Source organism: Nerophis lumbriciformis, linkage group LG29 (assembly GCF_033978685.3).
Source record: "Nerophis lumbriciformis linkage group LG29, RoL_Nlum_v2.1, whole genome shotgun sequence".
Classification (NCBI taxonomy): domain Eukaryota; kingdom Metazoa; phylum Chordata; class Actinopteri; order Syngnathiformes; family Syngnathidae; genus Nerophis; species Nerophis lumbriciformis.
The window spans coordinates 30735001-30753120 of record NC_084576.2 but is presented as its reverse complement, the minus strand read 5'-3'; the positions used below and the strand labels follow the sequence as shown (position 1 = coordinate 30753120).

The 18120-nt window shown below is 37.2% G+C and overlaps 1 protein-coding gene across 1 annotated transcript in view; it reads left to right on the top strand.

The window, feature by feature from the left end:
* The first annotated feature begins 309 nt into the window (after positions 1–309).
* Positions 310–18120, top strand: part of slc18b1 (solute carrier family 18 member B1) — a 46825-nt gene continuing 29014 nt past the window's right edge. The window contains exons 1-2 of the mRNA XM_061924528.1: positions 310–440; positions 8162–8298. Coding sequence (XP_061780512.1) covers positions 410–440; positions 8162–8298 — 168 coding nt within the window. The 5' untranslated portion in view covers positions 310–409. The remainder of the gene's footprint in view (positions 441–8161; positions 8299–18120) is intronic.

Here is an 18120-nt window from a genome sequence, read left to right as displayed (position 1 = left end):
AACCTTACAATTACAATAGGGTCCTCTGTCCCAAAGGGACATTGCGGTCCCTAATAATAATAATAATAATAATAAGTTGAATAAATAGATGAATTTTGGTGTAGAAAACCATATGTGTGAATGCTTTGGAGTATTCACACAATTAAATAAAGTGCACTATTTAATTTGAATCAAACGTCAACGTGATACCTTTAACGTGAAGGCGTTACTCCTAAACTTTTATTTTGAAGATTTAACGGAAGTTGCCATCGCGCTGTTTCACCTTTACCAAGGAAGTGCCATCGCGCCAGTGTGCTCAGGAGCTGGTGTGCGTGTGTGTGAGAAAATGTGTGCTTATTGTTGCTTTTAACGCGTGGGAACCTTTGAACACAACCAGGCTGGATATTTTCAACAAGAAAAGGACAAAAAAATGGAGCAGGACGCAGATCCACAACTTCCAGGTTAGTCAAGTTTAGGACAAAAAACAACAACAAATCCTGACGGTGCTATATCGCTAACTCATTGAAAAACTACTAGAGGGGCTGATTTTTTTTCTGCCTTTTTTTATTTGTGTGAAAGGAGTTGATTCTATCCGCACAGGCTGAATGGAGACTTTTATTCCGAAAAGTTCATTTGCATCAACAAAAACTTATTGGATCACATGACCTGATGATTGACAATACAATAGTAACTAGTTCTAAGTGTCCCAATACTTTTGTTCAGTTTTCGTCATAAGTGTCCCAATACTTTTGTCTACTTTTAGTCCGAATTGTCCCAATACTTTTGTGTAGTGTACCTACCTTGTCTGTATTGTGGGCACGCTGGTGCTTCCAGCTTTTAAGCAGCCTTCTTGAAAAAACAGCAGCATCAGCGCAGCGGCTCTTTGAAGGGTCATAAAATCAAAACCGGAGCCGGTATCAAAACTCTTTCACTAACTTTTAATCAGAAGGGTTCAATCTCTCTCCTGTGTTAGTTTGAAGCCGAAACGTCAAACACGCTCAGAGGAGATAATGTTTGAAGAAAGGTGACCGGTTTTGACAAAAATGTTGTGTTGAAGGGGGAATAACAAGCTTCTTGTAGATTTTTGCTGGGGGTTGTCAATTTATGAAATGTAGGTCTAAGTGAGACCTACGGAGAGGTTTTTGTTTCATGTCTCTCCGACCATCCCGGTGGGAGTTACAGGCAGTTTTGTCATTTTTTTTCTTCCGAGGAGCAGTTTTTTCTCCGTTTTATTCAAAAATTGCTCAAGAGCGCAATTTTTAAATTTGGGGTTAGGTATTTTTATTAGATCGCAATATTTGCCAGTCCTGATGTGTGTGTTCAGTTTGGTGAGTTTTGAAGCATGGTAAGGGGGTCAAATTACAGCTCAAAGAGGCAAAAGTGACCGTTTTTAGTCCTTTTTTGTCTTGAAGGGGGAATTGCCAACTTCCTGTTGATTTTAGCCCGAGAATGTACTATTATGAAAGCTAGGTCTGAGTCAGACCTACATAGAGGTTTTTGTTTCATGTCTCTCCGACCTTCCTAGTGGGAGTTACAAGCAGTCTAGTTTTTTTTCCCTAGGGGGCGCTAGAGCGCAATTTTGAGTTTTGCTGTTCGGTTTTTTTTTTATCAAAAGGCAATTTTCGCAGGTCCTGACGTGTGGGTCAAATATGGTGAGTTTTGAAGCATGTTAAGTGGGTTAAATTAGTGCTCAAAGAGGCGGCCGGTATAATAATAATAATTAAAGCTGCAAGCAGCGTTGGTCGGGCCCGCGTATTTGGCAGGTGCTAGTCCTAAGTGTCCCAATACTTTTGTCCAGTTTTAGTCCCAAGTGTCCCAATACTTTTGGCAAGTTGTAGTCCTAAGTGTCCCAATACTTTTGTCAAGTTGTAGTCCCAAGTGTCCCAATACTTTTGTCCAGTTTTCGGCCTAAGTGTCCCAATACTTTTGTCCAGTTTTCGGCCTAAGTGTCCCAATACTTTTGTCCGGTGGTAGTCATAAGTGTCCCAATACTTTTGTCTAGTGTACCTACCTTGTCTGCATTGTGTGGGCACGCTGGTGCTTCCTACTTTTAAGCAGCCATCTTAAAAAAACAGCAGCGCAGCAGCATCAGCGCAGCGGGTCTTTGAAGGCTCATAAAATCAAAACCGGAGCAGGTATTAAAACGCTGTTCTGTTATTTTATACACAAGGGTTTAATCTCTCTCCTGTGTTAGTTTGAAGCCGAAACGACAAACGCGCTCAGAGGAGATAGTTTTTGAAGGAAGGTGACCGGTTTTTACACAAAATTTGTTTTGAAGGGGGAATAGCAAACTTCCTGTTGATTTTTGCTGGGGGTTGTCAATTTATGAAATGTAGGTCTAAGTGAGCCCTACATAGAGGTTTTTGTTTCATGTCTCTCCGACCTTCCCAGTGGGAGTTACAGGCAGTTTTGTCCGTTTTTTCATCCGAGGAGCAGTTTTTTGTGCGTTTCATTAAAAAATTGCGCTAGAGCACAATTTTGAGATTTGGGGTTAGGTTTTTTTATTAGATCGCAATTTTTGCCTGTCCTGATGTGTGTGTTCAGTTCGGTGAGTTTTGAAGCATGTTAAGGGGGTCAAATTACAGCTCAAAGAGGCAAAAGTTACTGTTTTTAGTACTTTTTTGTCTTGAAGGGGGAATTGCCAACTTCCTGTTGATTTTTGCCCGATGATATACGATTATGAAAACTAGGTCTAAGTCAGACCTACATACAGGTTTTTGTTTCATGTCTCTCCGATCTTCCTAGTGGGAGATATAGGCAGTCTAGTTTTTTTTTTCCTAGGGGGCGCTAGAGCGCAATTTTGAGTTTTGAGGTTAGGTTTTTTTAAAACAAGGTAATTTTCGCAGGTCCTGATGTGTGGGTCAAATATGGTGAGTTTTGAAGCATGTTAAGTGGGTCAAATTACAGTTTAATGTGGCGGCGGAAGAATAAAGAATAAAACCTTACAAATTCAATAGGTCCTTATGTCCCATTGCATAAGGACTCCCTTTGGGAGTCCTTATACAATGGGCCATGCGGGCCCTAATAAAACCTTAGAAATTCAATAGGTCCTTATGTCCCATTGCATAAGGACTCCCTTTGGGAGTCCTTATGCAATGGGACATGCGGGCCCTAAATATATATATATATATATTTACTATTTAAACCACTATTTAATTACTTTTTGGCTAATACAAATTATTTGTTTAATAATTAATTTGTTCATGCAAAATTAACATAATTTAAAAAAAACGATACATTTTATGTGCTGCTTTACAATAGAAGGTTGAAAGGAGAGCTGAGATATTAGATTTGTTATTAATATGACTGACATTTAAATGCTCACGCTCTTTATCATATATTGTTATCATTTGTCATTAAATGGAAACATCATGTTAGAATGTATCAATTATTAAACTATTAAGAGTTGCAAAACATATAATGTGACCCCCTGTTGAGTTACTGTATCACCATCTAACTGTTGGACTCATGGAGTGTAACTATCATAAAGTGTAGTGTTACTATCATAAAGTGTAGTGTTACTATCATAATGTGTGGTGTTTCTACCATAAAATGTCACAGTGGTAAAAACTCACATTCCCAGTTCGGTCGGGCGAAAGCTCAGCGGATAATTCTAGCTCGCTAGCTAGTTAGCGAGATAGCTAGCGAGATAGCTAGCTAGCAAGATAGCTAGCGAGATATTAGATATTATAGCTATTGTTATGTTTTAATGTTTAGTTTTTAATGTTTTATTGTTTTGTTTTTAATGTTTCGTTTTGTGTTTTTTTATATGTTTAATGGATCTTAAGGTCTGCAATAAAGATTGATGATGATAGCTAGCTAGTAGAGATGCGCGGATAGGCAATTATTTCATCCGCAACCGCATCAGAAAGTCGTCAACCATCCGCCATCCACCCGATGTAACATTTGATCAGAACCGCACCCGCCCGCCATCCGCCCGTTGTTATATATCTAATATAGACGATGCAAGGCATTAGTGAGGTTATAAAGCTTTTGCCTGTTAAAGAAAGGAGACTGATCCAATGCAGCACAGACATTCGCGTGCCACGCTGTCACGACCCAGACGCACACCAGTGCGCAATCATATGGGAGCCGCGCTGAGCGCACCTCCAAGCGCGTCTCGCTGCCGGCGACGGCCGGGTATGGGCCCGACGCTCCAGCGCCATCCATTTTCAGGGCTAGTTGATTCGGCAGGTGGGTTGTTACACACTCCTTAGCGGGTTCCAACTTCCATGGCCACCGTCCTGCTGTCTATATCAACCAGGGTGAGCCCCACCCCTTTCGTGAGCGCACTGCGCGCGGAGTGAACCCTGTTACGCGCCCCCGGCAACAGGGGTGGCGGGCAGGTAAGCTGCGCGGGCGGAGCGCGCGGAGTGACCCCTGTTACGAGCCCCCGGCCACGGGGTTGGCGGGCAGGTAAGCTGCTTACCTGCTGCGCGTGACGCCGGCCGCGGCGAAGGCGGACGAGGCGGGGTGTCGGTGCGGTGGGCGCGGTGGTGACCCTGGACGTGCGTCGGGCCCTTCTCGCGGATCGCCTCAGCTACGGCTCCCGGTGGGGCCCTCTCGGGGGAAGGGGCCTCGGTCCCGGACCCCGGCGAGGCGTCGGGGGCCTTCTCCGCTCCGTAAAAGTGTCCATCTCTTTTTTTTTTTTCTTCTTCTGTTGTGGCATATGCTGCAGGTGCCTGCTCGTTTTTCGTATGTGGGTAACAACATTTAACTATGTATATATATTTCCCAATTGGTTTAACTGCCACCCGCCTGAATCTATTTAAAATCTAATTTTTTTTAATTTCAACCGCCCGACCCGACCCGCGGATAAAATCTAATTTTTTTCAATTTCATCCGCCCGATCCGCGGATAATCCGCGGACTCCGCGGTTATGCCCGCAAACCGCGCATCTCTACTAGCTAGATAGCTAGCTAGCAAGATAGCTAGCTAGCTAGATAGATAGCTAGTGCAATATTAGATATTATAGCTATTGTTATGTTTTATTGTTCGGTTTTTAATGTTTTGTGTTTTGTTTTTAATGTTTTGTATTGTGTTTTTTTTTTATGTTTAATGGATCTTAAGGTCTGCAATGAAGATTGATGATGATAGCTAGCTAGATTGCTAGCAAGATAGCTAGCGAGATATTAGATATTATAGCTATTGTTATGTTTTATTGTTTTGTTTTTAATGTTTTATTGTTTTGTTTTTAATGTTTCGTATTGTGTTTTTTATATGTTTAATGGATCTTAAAGTCTGCAATAAAGATTGATGATGATAGCTAGCTAGATAGCTAGCTAGCTAGATAGATAGATAGCTAGTGCGATATTAGATATTATAGCTATTGTTATGTTTTATTGTTTAGTTTTTAATGTTTTTTGTTTTGTTTTTAATGTTTTGTATTGTGTTTTTTTATGTTTAATGGATCTTAAGGTCTGCAATGAAGATTGATGATGATAGCTAGCTAGATAGATAGCTAGCGAGATATTAGGTCTTATAGCTATTGTTATGTTTTATTGTTTAGTTTTTAATGTTTTTTGTTTTGTTTTTAATGTTTCGTATTGTGTTTTTTTATATGTTTAATGGATCTTAAAGTCTGCAATAAAGATTGATGATGATAGCTAGCTAGATAGCTAGCTAGCAAGATAGCTAGCTAGCTAGATAGATAGCTAGTGCGATATTAGATATTATAGCTATTGTTATGTTTTATTGTTTAGTTTTTAATGTTTTTTGTTTTGTTTTTAATGTTTTGTATTGTGTTTTTTTTATGTTTAATGGATCTTAAGGTCTGCAATGAAGATTGATGATGATAGCTAGCTAGATAGATAGCTAGCGAAATATTAGATATTATAGCTATTGTTATGTTTTATTGTTTAGTTTTTAATGTTTTTTGTTTTGTTTTTGATGTTTCGTATTGTATTTTTTTATATGTTTAATGGATCTTAAAGTCTGCAATAAAGATTGATGATGATAGCTAGCTAGATAGCTAGCTAGCAAGATAGCTAGCTAGCTAGAGAGATAGCTAGTGCGATATTAGATATTATGGCTATTGTTATGTTTTATTGTTTAGTTTTTAATGTTTTTTGTTTTGTTTTTAATGTTTCGTATTGTGTTTTTTTATGTTTAATGGATCTTAAGGTCTGCAATGAAGATTGATGATAGCTAGCTAGATAGATATCTAGCGAGATATTAGATATTATAGCTATTGTTATGTTTTATTGTTTAGTTTTTAATTTTTTTTTGTTTTGTTTTTAATGTTTAGTATTGTGTTTTTTTTATGTTTGATGGATCTTAAGGTCTGCAATAAAGATTGATGATGATAGCTAGCTAGATAGATTGCTAGCAAGATAGCTAGCGAGATAGATAGCTAGCAAGATAGCTAGGGAGATATTATAGCTATTGTTATGTTTTATTGTTTAGTTTTTAATGTTTTTTGTTTTGTTTTTAATGTTTAGTATTGTGTTTTTTTAATGTTTGATAGATCTTAAGGTCTGCAATAAAGATTGATGACGATAGCTAGCTAGATAGCTCGCTAGCAAGATAACTAGCTAGCTAGATAGATAGCTAGTGCGATATTAGATATTATAGCTATTGTTATGTTTTATTGTTTAGTTTTTAATGTTTTATTGTTTTGTTTTTAATGTTTTGTATTGTGTTTTTTTATATGTTTAATGGATCTTAAAGTCTGCAATAAAGATTGATGATGATAGTTAGCTAGCTAGCAAGATAGCTAGCTAGCTAGATAGATAGCTAGTGCGATATTAGAAATTATAGCTATTGTTATGTTTTATTGTTTAGTTTTTAATGTTTTTTGTTTTGTTTTTAATGTTTTGTATTGTATTTTTTTTTATGTTTAATGGATCTTAAGGTCTGCAATGAAGATTGATGATGATAGCTAGCTAGATAGATAGCTAGCGAGATATTAGATATTATAGCTATTGTTATGTTTTATTGTTTAGTTTTTAATGTTTTTTGTTTTGTTTTTAATGTTTAGTATTGTGGGTTTTTTTATGTTTGATGGATCTTAAGGTCTGCAATAAAGATTGATGATGATAGCTAGCGAGATAGCTAGCTAGCAAGATAGCTAGGGAGATATTATAGCTATTGTTATGTTTTATTGTTTAGTTTTTAATGTTTTATTGTTTTGTTTTTAATGTTTCGTATTGTGTTTTTTCATATGTTTAATGGATCTTAAAGTCTGCAATAAAGATTGATGATGATAGCTTGCTAGATAAATAGCTAGCAAGATAGCTAGATAGATAGCTAGCGAGATATTAGATATTATAGCTATTGTTATGTTTTATTGTTTTGTTTTTAATGTTTTGTATTGTGTTTTTTTTATGTTTAATAGATCTTAAGGTCTGCAATGAAGATTGATGATGATAGCTAGCTAGCTAGCTAGCGAGATATTAGATATTATAGCTATTGTTATGTTTTATTGTTTAGTTTTTAATGTTTTTTGTTTTGTTTTTAATGTTTAGTATTCTGTTTTTTTATGTTTGATGGATCTTAAGGTCTGCAATAAAGATTGATGATGATAGCTAGCTAGATAGATTGCTAGCAAGATAGCTAGCGAGATAGCTAGCTAGCAAGATAGCTAGCGAGATATTATAGCTATTGTTATGTTTTATTGTTTAGTTTTTAATGTTTTATTGTTTTGTTTTTAATGTTTTGTATTGTGGTTTTTATATGTTTAATGGATCTTAAAGTCTGCAATAAAGATTGATGATGATAGCTAGCTAGATAAATAGCTAGCAAGATAGCTAGCGAGATAGCTAGATAGATAGCTAGCGAGATATTAGATATTATAGCTATTGTTATGTTTTATTGTTTTGTTTTTAATGGTTTGTATTGTGTGTTTTTTATGTTTAATAGATCTTAAGGTCTACAATAAAGATTGATGATGATAGCTAGCTAGCTAGATAGATAGCTAGCGAGATAGCGAGATAGCTAGCTGCTGCCATGCTAAGGCGTAGTGGCAGCATCAAGGCAAGAGAACAACAATGATCAGTTTGATCCATCAGACACTCTGGCATCCATTGGTTCAGCCTTAACTGTTCTCAAAGCTGTATTCCCTGGAATCTATTCATTTTTTACACAACACTTTATATTCTCATGCTAATGAAAATACGGGGCAAAGTGCGTCATACAGAATGTGTACTTTTGTCTCTACATGTGGACAATTTGGTTTTTCCAGGGACGGTTGGCGGTCCTGCGACGGGTGGTGGGAGGAGGATGACAAGACAGCAGACCCTCACCCTGATATCCATGGCATCGGTCAACTTCAGCTCCATGATCTGCTACTCCATACTCGGACCTTTCTTCCCCATCGAGGTAACAACTTCTGCTCTCCAAATGACTTGTGGTGCCTGGAACACGTCCAGAATACAAACTCTCATGCTAACATAATAGAGTCCAGTCCATAGTGGATCTAACATAATAGTGTGAGAGTCCAGTCCATAGTGGATCTAACATAATAGTGTGAGAGTCCAGTCCATAGTGGATCTAACATAATAGTGTGAGAGTCCAGTCCATAGTGGATCTAACATAATAGTGTGAGAGTCCAGTCCATAGTGGATCTAACATAATAGTGTGAGAGTCCAGTCCATAGTGGATCTAACATAATAGTGTGAGAGTCCAGTCCATAGTGGATCTAACATAATAGTGTGAGAGTCCAGTCTATAGTGTAATGTCACTGTTATAAAGTGTAGTGTGACTATCATAAAGTGTAGTGTCACAATCATAGTGTAGTGTGACTATCATAAAGTGTAGTGTCACTATCATAAAATGTAGTGTCACTATCATAAAGTGTGGTGCAACTATCATACACTGTAGTGTGACTATCATAAAGTGTAGTGTCACTATCATACACTGTAGTGTGACTGTCATAAAGTGTAGTGTCACTATCATAAAGTGTAGTGTGACTATCAAAGTGTAGTGAGACTATCATAAAGTGTAGTGTCACTATCATAAGGTCTAGTGTCATTATCATAAAGTGTAGTTTCATTATCATAAAGTGTAGTGTCACTTTCATACACTGTAGTGTGACTATCATAAAGTGTAGTGTCACTATCATAAAGTGTAGTGTCACTATCATACACTGTAGCGTGACTATCATAAAGTGTGGTGCAACTATCATACACTGTAGTGTGATTATCATAAAGTGTAGTGTTACTATCATACACTGTAGTGTGACTGTCATAAAGTGTAGTGTCACTATCATAAAGTGTAGTGTGACTATCATGAAGTGTAGTGTCACTATCATAAAGTGTAGTGTCACTATCATAAAGTCTAGTGTCATTATCATAAAGTGTAGTTTCATTATCATAAAGTGTAGTGTCACTTTCATCCAATGTAGTGTGACTATCATAAAGTATAGTGTCACTATCATAAAGTGTAGTGCCACTGTCATAAAGTGTAGTGTCACTATCATACACTGTAGCATGACTATCATAAAGTGTGGTGCAACTATCATACACTGTAGTGTGATTATCATAAAGTGTAGTGTCACTATCATACACTGTAGTGTGACTGTCATAAAGTGTAGTGTCACTATCATAAAGTGTAGTGTGACTATCAAAGTGTAGTGTGACTATCATAAAGTGTAGTGTCACTATCATAAAGTGTAGTGTCACTATCATAAAGTCTAGTGTCATTATCATAAAGTGTAGTTTCATTATCATAAAGTGTAGTGTCACTTTCATACACTGTAGTGTGACTATCATACACTGTAGCGTGACTTTCATAAAGTGTAGTGTCACTATCATAAAGTGTAGTGCAACTATCATACACTGTAGTGTGATTGTCATAAAGTGTAGTGTCACTATCATAAAGTGTAGTGTCACTATCATAAAGTGTAGTGTCACTATCATAAAGTGTAGTGTCACTTTCATACACTGTAGTGTGACTGTCATAAAGTGTAGTGTCACTATCATAAAGTGTAGTGTGACTATCAAAGTGTAGTGTGACTATCATAAAGTGTAGTGTCACTATCATAAAGTGTAGTGTCACTATCATAAAGTCTAGTGTCATTATCATAAAGTGTAGTTTCATTATCATAAAGTGTAGTGTCACTTTCATACACTGTAGTGTGACTATCATAAAGTATAGTGTCACTATCATAAAGTGTAGTGTCACTATCATAAAGTGTAGTGTCACTATCATACACTGTAGCGTGACTATTATAAAGTGTAGTGTCACTATCATAAAGTGTGGTGCAACTATCATACACTGTAGTGTGATTATCATAAAGTGTATTGTCACTATCATACACTGTAGTGTGACTGTCATAAAGTGTAGTGTCACTATCATAAAGTGTAGTGTGACTATCAAAGTGTAGTGTCACTATCATACACTGTAGTGTGACTGTCATAAAGTGTAGTGTCACTATCATAAAGTGTAGTGTGACTATCATAAAGTGTAGTGTCACTATCATAAAGTGTAGTGTCACTATCATACACTGTAGTGTGACTATCATAAAGTGTAGTGTCACTATCATAAAGTGTGGTGCCACTATCATACACTGTAGTGTGATTATCATAAAGTGTAGTGTCACTATCATACACTGTAGTGTGACTGTCATAAAGTGTAGTGTCACTATCATAAAGTGTAGTGTGACTATCAAAGTGTAGTGTGACTATCAGAAAGTGTAGTGTCACTATCATAAAGTGTAGTGTCACTATCATAAAGTCTAGTGTCATTATCATAAAGTGTAGTTTCATTATCATAAAGTGTAGTTTCATTATCATAAATTGTAGTGTCACTTTCATACACTGTAGTGTGACTATCATAAAGTATAGTGTCACTATCATAAAGTGTAGTGTCACTATCATAAAATGTAGTGTCACTATCATACACTGTAGTGTGACTATCATAAAGTGTAGTGTGACTATCATAAAGTGTGGTGCAACTATCATACACTGTAGTGTGATTATCATATAGTGTAGTGTCACTATCATACACTGTAGTGTGACTGTCATAAAGTGTAGTGTCACTATCATAAAGTGTAGTGTGACTATCAAAGTGTAGTGTCACTATCATACACTGTAGTGTGACTGTCATAAAGTGTAGTGTCACTATCATAAAGTGTAGTGTGACTATCAAAGTGTAGTGTGACTATCATACACTGTAGTGTGACTATCATAAAGTGTAGTTTCATTATCATAAAGTGTAGTGTCACTTTCATACACTGTAGTGTGACTATCATAAAGTGTAGTGTCACTATCATAAAGTGTAGTGTCACTATTATAAAGTGTAGTGTCACTATCATACACTGTAGTGTGACTATCATAAAGTGTAGTGTCACTATCATACACTATAGTGTGACTATCATAAAATGTAGTGTCATTATCATAAAGTGTAGTGTTACTATCATAAAGTGTAGTGTTACTATCATAAAGTGTAGTGTCACTATCATACAGTGTTGTTTCACTATCATAAATTGTAGTGTCACTATCATAAAGTGTAGTGTCACTATCATAATTTATAGTGTCACTTTCATACACTGTAGTGTGACTATCATCAAACGTAGTGTGACTATCATAAAGTGTAGTGTGACTATCATAAAGTGTAGTGTCACTCATAAAGTGAAGTGCGACTCTCATAAAGTGTAACGTAAAACAAACATGGTACTATTTTTCTATTTGCGAGTAAGTAAACAAACAAAGACTCCTAATTAGTCTATGCAGTAACATATTGTGTCATTTATACACCTATTATTTTGTACACATTATGAGGGACAAACTGTAAAAAATGGATTATTAATCCACTTGTTCATTTACTGTTAATATCTGCTTACGTTCTGTTTGAACATGTTCTATCTACACTTCTGTTCAAATGTAATAATCACTTATTCTTCTCTTCTTTGATACTTGACATTAGTTTTGGATGATACCACACATTTAGGTATCGATCCGATACCAAGTAGTTACAGGATCATACATTGGTCATATTCAAAGTCCTCATGTGTCTAGGGACGTATTTCCTGAGTTTATTTAAAAAAAAAAAAACGAAATACAGATTTTGTGATGCTAAAAAATATCGACGCAATCATAGTAGTATCGACCTGTACTTGGTATCATCACAGTGGATGTCAGGTGTAGATCCACCCATGGCGTTTGTTTACATTGTGATGCTGGTGAGCTATTGTATCCTCCTACGGTGTGTAGTGAAGCATGTTTAGATATTCCTCGTCCTCCAGTGATAATGATACTTGTAAGAAACTCAATTTATTAGTCGCCATGGAGACGAGGATTAGTGATTTAGAAGTAGCTGAAACACTGTGGATGGACGAGGGCGTTTCAGTTTATTGTTAGTTTTTAAGCCAAAATGCGTCCGTTCTCCCTTTTCTGTCTACACACTGTGTCTGCTTGTAAGTACTCTGTGTGTGTGCGCCGCTAATAAAGTGTCTTGTCGCTGGAGAGAAAACGGCGAGGATGTGCGTCACGTGGAGTGCTTTGCCATAACGTGGTTATGAATAAGATTGTCAGTCAGCGAGGAGATAGGAGTAAGAAAGTGAAAGTAATGGCGTCCTCGTGCTGGAGGCCCCAATTATTCAACATGTGATAGGCATCATCAAACCTCACGGGGGCCACGCAGTCAATCACGCTTTTTTCTTCGCGGCGCACAGAAAGGCAGAGCAGGCATGTCAGCTGGGGGTTTGACGGACGAGCGCCCGGCACACAGGTGTCAAACTCAAGGTCCCCGGGGGGGCCAGATGTGGCCCGCCGTGTCATTTTATTTGGCCCTGGAAATACAAACCCCGTTTCCATATGAGTTGGGAAATTGTGTAAGATGTAAATATAAACGGAATACAATGATATGCAAATCATTTTCAACCCATATTCAATTGAATGCACTACAAAGACAACATATTTGGTGTTCAAACTCATAAACATTTTTTTTGTTGTTGCAAATAATCATTAACTTAGAATTTGATGCCTGCAACATGTTTCAAAAAAGCTGGCACAAGTGGCAAAAAAGACTGAGAGAGTTGAGGAATGCTCATCAAAGACTTATTTGGAACATCCCACAGGGTGAACAGGCAAATTGGGAACAGGTGGGTACAGGCCCGGCCCTAACCAATCTGGCGCCCTAGACAAGATTTTAGGTGGCGCCCCCCCACATCGGCAGTGAAGTGTATATACTCACAAGAAACCGAATAGCTTTGTCTTTGACCTTTTTTTTTTTACTTAAAGAAAGCAAATTAACAATCAGAATAGTTAACAAGATAAAAAAAAATATGAATAAATAAATGAATGCAAAAAATAAAAAATGAATATATGAAATACAATATTTTTTACATACATATTGCTTAATTTACATTAATGATGTGCACTTTAACAACTAGGCTTACAACTATACCTAATATATAAAGGGGTGGAAAAGTGACTATTACCTGCAGGGCAAACATTAGCTAACCAGAAGGCAATAACAATGTAAACAAAAAACACCTGCTTAAAAGATCTAATACAAATGTCCCTGAGGAATGTAAGGTGGGAGTACTGTAATTACCTAACGTTACATTATTATTTTCCATAACAATTTAGCCCCCTCCACAATATTAACCCGACGTTAAAACAGAACTAGCTATTTATTGATTAGCAATTGCCGAATCATGTAACATTAGCTTAATGCTAAAAAGCCAGCTACTATCACATTCTGTAACAGACAAATAATTTCATGTAGGCTAACGTTACCTACCTGCTACCTCTGTCTTTTCTCGTTTCTCCTCCTCTTCTTTTCTCTTTTTTCTTCCCTGGGCACCTGACAGTTTTGGCCGTTTTGACATCTTGTGTTGATTTTTTGATGTGGTGACGTCCAAAAAGAGTCATGATACGGGAAGGGAGGGGGCGAAATAATATTTCTATTATATAGGCTTTACTTTGAATTTTAATTAACGTGGGATTATTTTTTGTATTTAGAAATAATAGTACCAACTTTTTTTTTTTTTTTTCCTCCAACATTTGTGGCACTGGCGTGGCGCCCCCTAATGGACGGCGCCCTTAGCATTTGCCTATACGGCCTATGCCACGGGCCGGCCCTGGGTGGGTGCCATGATTGGGTATAAAAGCAGCTTCCATGAAATGCTCAGTCGTTCACAAACAAGGACGGGGCGAGGGTCACCACTTTGTCAACAAATGCCTGAGCAAATTGTTTAAGAACAACATTTCTCAACCAAGCTATTGCAAGGAATTTAGGGATTTCACCATCTACGCTCCGTAATATCGTCAAAGGGTTCAGAGAATCTGGAGAAATCACTGCACGTAAGCAGCTAAGCCCGTGACCGTCGATCCCTCAGGCTGTACTGCATCAACAAGCGACATCGGTGTGTAAAGGATATCACCACATGGGCTCAGGAACACTTCAGAAACCCACTGTCAGTAACTACAGTTGGACGCTACATCTGTAAGTGCAAGTTAAAACTCTCCTACGCAAGGCGAAAACCGTTTATCAACAACACCCAGAAACGCCGTCGGCTTCGCTGGGCCTGAGCTCATCTAAGATGGACTGATACAAAGTGGAAAAGTGTTCTGACGAGTCCACATTTCAAATTGTTTTTGGAAACTGTGGACGTCGTGTCCTCCGGACCAAAGAGGAAAAGAACCATCCGGATTGTTCTAGGCGCAAAGTGTAAAAGGCAGCATGTGTGATGGTATGGGGGTGTATTAGTGCCCAAGACATGGGTAACTTACACATCTGTGAAGGCACCATTAATGCTGAAAGGTACATACAGGTTTTGGAGCAACATGTGTTGCCATCCAACCATGGACGCCCCTGCTTATTTCAGCAAGACAATGCCAAGCCACGTGTTACATCAACGTGGCTTCATAGTAAAAGAGTGCTGGTACTAGACTGGCCTGCCTGTAGTCCAGACCTGTCTCCCATTGAAAATGTGTGGCGCATTATGAAGCCTAAAATAGCACAACGGAGACCCCCGGACTGTTGAACAACTTAAGCTGTACATCAAGCAAGAATGGGAAATAATTCCACCTGAAAAGCTTCAAAAATGTGTCTCCTCAGTTCCCAAACGTTTACTGAGTGTTGTTAAAAGGAAAGGCCATGTAACACAGTGGTGAACATGCCCTTTCCCAACTACTTTGGCACGTGTTGCAGCCATGAAATTCTAAGTTAATTATTATTTGCAAAAAGAAAATAAAGTTTATGAGTTTGAACATCAAATATGTTGTCTTTGTAGTGCATTCAACTGAATATGGGTTGAAAAGGATTTGCAAATCATTGTATTCCGTTTATATTTACATCTAACACAATTTCCCAACTCATATGGAAACGGGGTTTGTAATATGTATAAATAAAGTAGTGTAACTTTTCTTACTAAATTGATTATTTATTTCTATTTTGGGTGAAAACAAATGTATGTACTCTGTGTAATCGCATATAAATATTGTCTAATTATGCAAAAATATATGATCAAACATTCCAACTAGGGATGTCCGATAATGGCTTTTTTGCCGATGTTCCGATATTGTCCAACTCTTAATTACCGATACCGATATCAACCGATATATACAGTCGTGTAATTAACACATTATTATGCCTAATTTGGACAACCAGGTATGGTGAAGATAAGGTTCTTTAAAAAAAATAAAATTAAATAAAATTAAATAAGATAAATAAATTTAAAAAAAAATCTTGAATAAAAATAAAGTAAAACAATATAAAAACAGTTACATAGAAACTAGTAATTAATGAAAATGTATCCCTACAGAATGTATTGATATATATTGATATATAATGTAAGAACCACAATATTAATAACAGAAAGAAACAACCCTTTTGTGTGAATGAGTGTGAATGGGGGAGGGGAGGTTTTTTGGGTTGGTGCACTAATTGTAACGTTTGTTTGGGGTCATTGTCAACTGCGCCTAAGACCCAACCTCCGGGCTGATGATTTTAGCTTGTCCTGAATCCTCCTTTTTCATTGTCCCGTTTACTCTCTGTAAAGCAGCAGTTCCATTGGCAGCAAAACAGCAAAATACTACCACCACCATGCTTGACGGTAGGGACGGTGTTCCTGGGATTAAAGGCCTCACACTGCAAAAAGTCAGTGTTCAAAAACAAGAAAAAAAAAATACAAAAATGAGGGGTATTTTGTTTAAACTAAGCAAAATTATCTGCCAATAGAACAAGAAAATGTGGCTTGTCAAGACTTACCAAAACAAGTAAAATTAGCTAACCTCAATGAACCCAAAAATACCTTAAAATAAGTATATTCTCACTAATAACAAGTGCACTTTTTAAAAAAATGAGACCTTTTTGCTCAATATTAGGGCTGCAACAACTAATCGATTAAAATCGATTTTAAAAATAGTTGGCGATTAATTTAGTCATCGATTCGTTGGATCTATGCTATGCGCATGCGCAGAGGCTTTTATTTTTTATTTTATTTTTATTCTTAATTTTTAAAACCTTTATTTATAAACTGCAACATTTACAAAGAGCTGGGAAACAATAATCAAAATAAGTATGGTGCCAGTATGCTGTTTCCCCCCCCCAATAAAATACTGGAAAGGATAGAAATGTAGTTTGTCTCTTTTATCCGATTATTAATCGATTAATCGAAGTAATAATCGACAGATTAATCGATTATCAAATTAATCGTTAGTTGCAGCCGTACTCAATATGCTGAAAAATATTCTTAAATGAAGTAAATGCTCATAATGATATGCGCTCGGCATTACATTTCTTGAAACCAGCAAACTTATACTAAAAAGTAGTTTATTGTTCTTAATGGAAAGGCAACAAGGCAAGCGCTTGTTACTCTCAGGGTCTCCCAGCCGCTCAGGCAAATCATATTGTCTAAAAATGCATTTTTCCATGGATAACATGACATCATCGCGCCAAGTGCGTGCTCTTTCAGTCAATTAGTGCGCATATATACATATATAATTTTTTTAAATTGTCATTTTGAAGAATTTATCATTAGATACTATACTAGTACCGGTATACCGTACAACCCTAGTTTTTTTGGGTTTTTTTGGCGCCATTATTAGGGAAGGTTGTTTGGATTGGGTTGTATAACTAAATGCTGTGCCATATTTACTTCAAACCACACTTCAAGGTCATTGCGCCAACACTGCAGGAGTGTACTAAAAAGTTGACACTACAAGTCAGTTTTGATTGACTGATTGAAACTTTTATTAGTAGATTGCACAGTACAGTACATATTCCGTACAATTGACCACTAAATGGTAACACCCCAATAAGTTTTTCACACTTGTTTAAGTCGGGGTCCACGTTAATCAATTCATGGTAAGTAGCTGTCACGTGTACTCTGTGTGTGTGCGCTGCCGAACATGCTCCCCTGCTCGTAAAACCAGCAATGTCACGACGTGACGACGCAAACTCATACTCGTTAAAATTTAATAAATAAATAAAAATTTGGGAACCGGTACTTTTCAAACAGAGAATAGTACCCTTTTTGATTCATTAGTACCGGGATATTATACTAGTACCGGTATACCGTACAACCCTAGTTTTTTGGGGGTTTTTTTTGGCACTATTATTAGGGAAGGTTGTTTGGATTGGGTTGTATAACTAAATGCTGTGCCATATTTACTTCAAACCACACTTCAAGGTCATTGCGCCAACACTGCAGGAGTGTACTAAAAACTTGACACTACAAGTCAGTTTTGATTGATTGATTGAAACTTTTATTAGTAGATTGCACAGTACAGTACATATTCCGTACAATTGACCACTAAATGGTAACACCCCAATGAGTTTTTCAACTTGTTTAAGTCGGGGTCCACGTTAATCAATTCATAGTAAGTAGATGTCACGTGTACTCTGTGTGTGTGCGCTGCCGAACATGCTCCTCTGCTCGTAAAACCAGCAATGTCACGACGCAAACTCATACTCGTTAAAATTTAATAAAAAATAAAAAATGTGGGAACCGGTACTTTTCAAACAGAGAATAGTACCCTTTTTGATTCATTAGTACCGTGATACTATACTAGTACCAGTATACTGTACAACCCTAGTTTGTTTGGGTTTTGTTTGGCACCATTATTAGGGAAGGTTGTTTGGATAGGGTTGTATAACTAAATGCTGTGCCATATTTACTTCAAACCACACTTCAAGGTCATTGCGCCAACACTGCAGGAGTGTACTAAAAAGTTGACACTACAAGTCAGT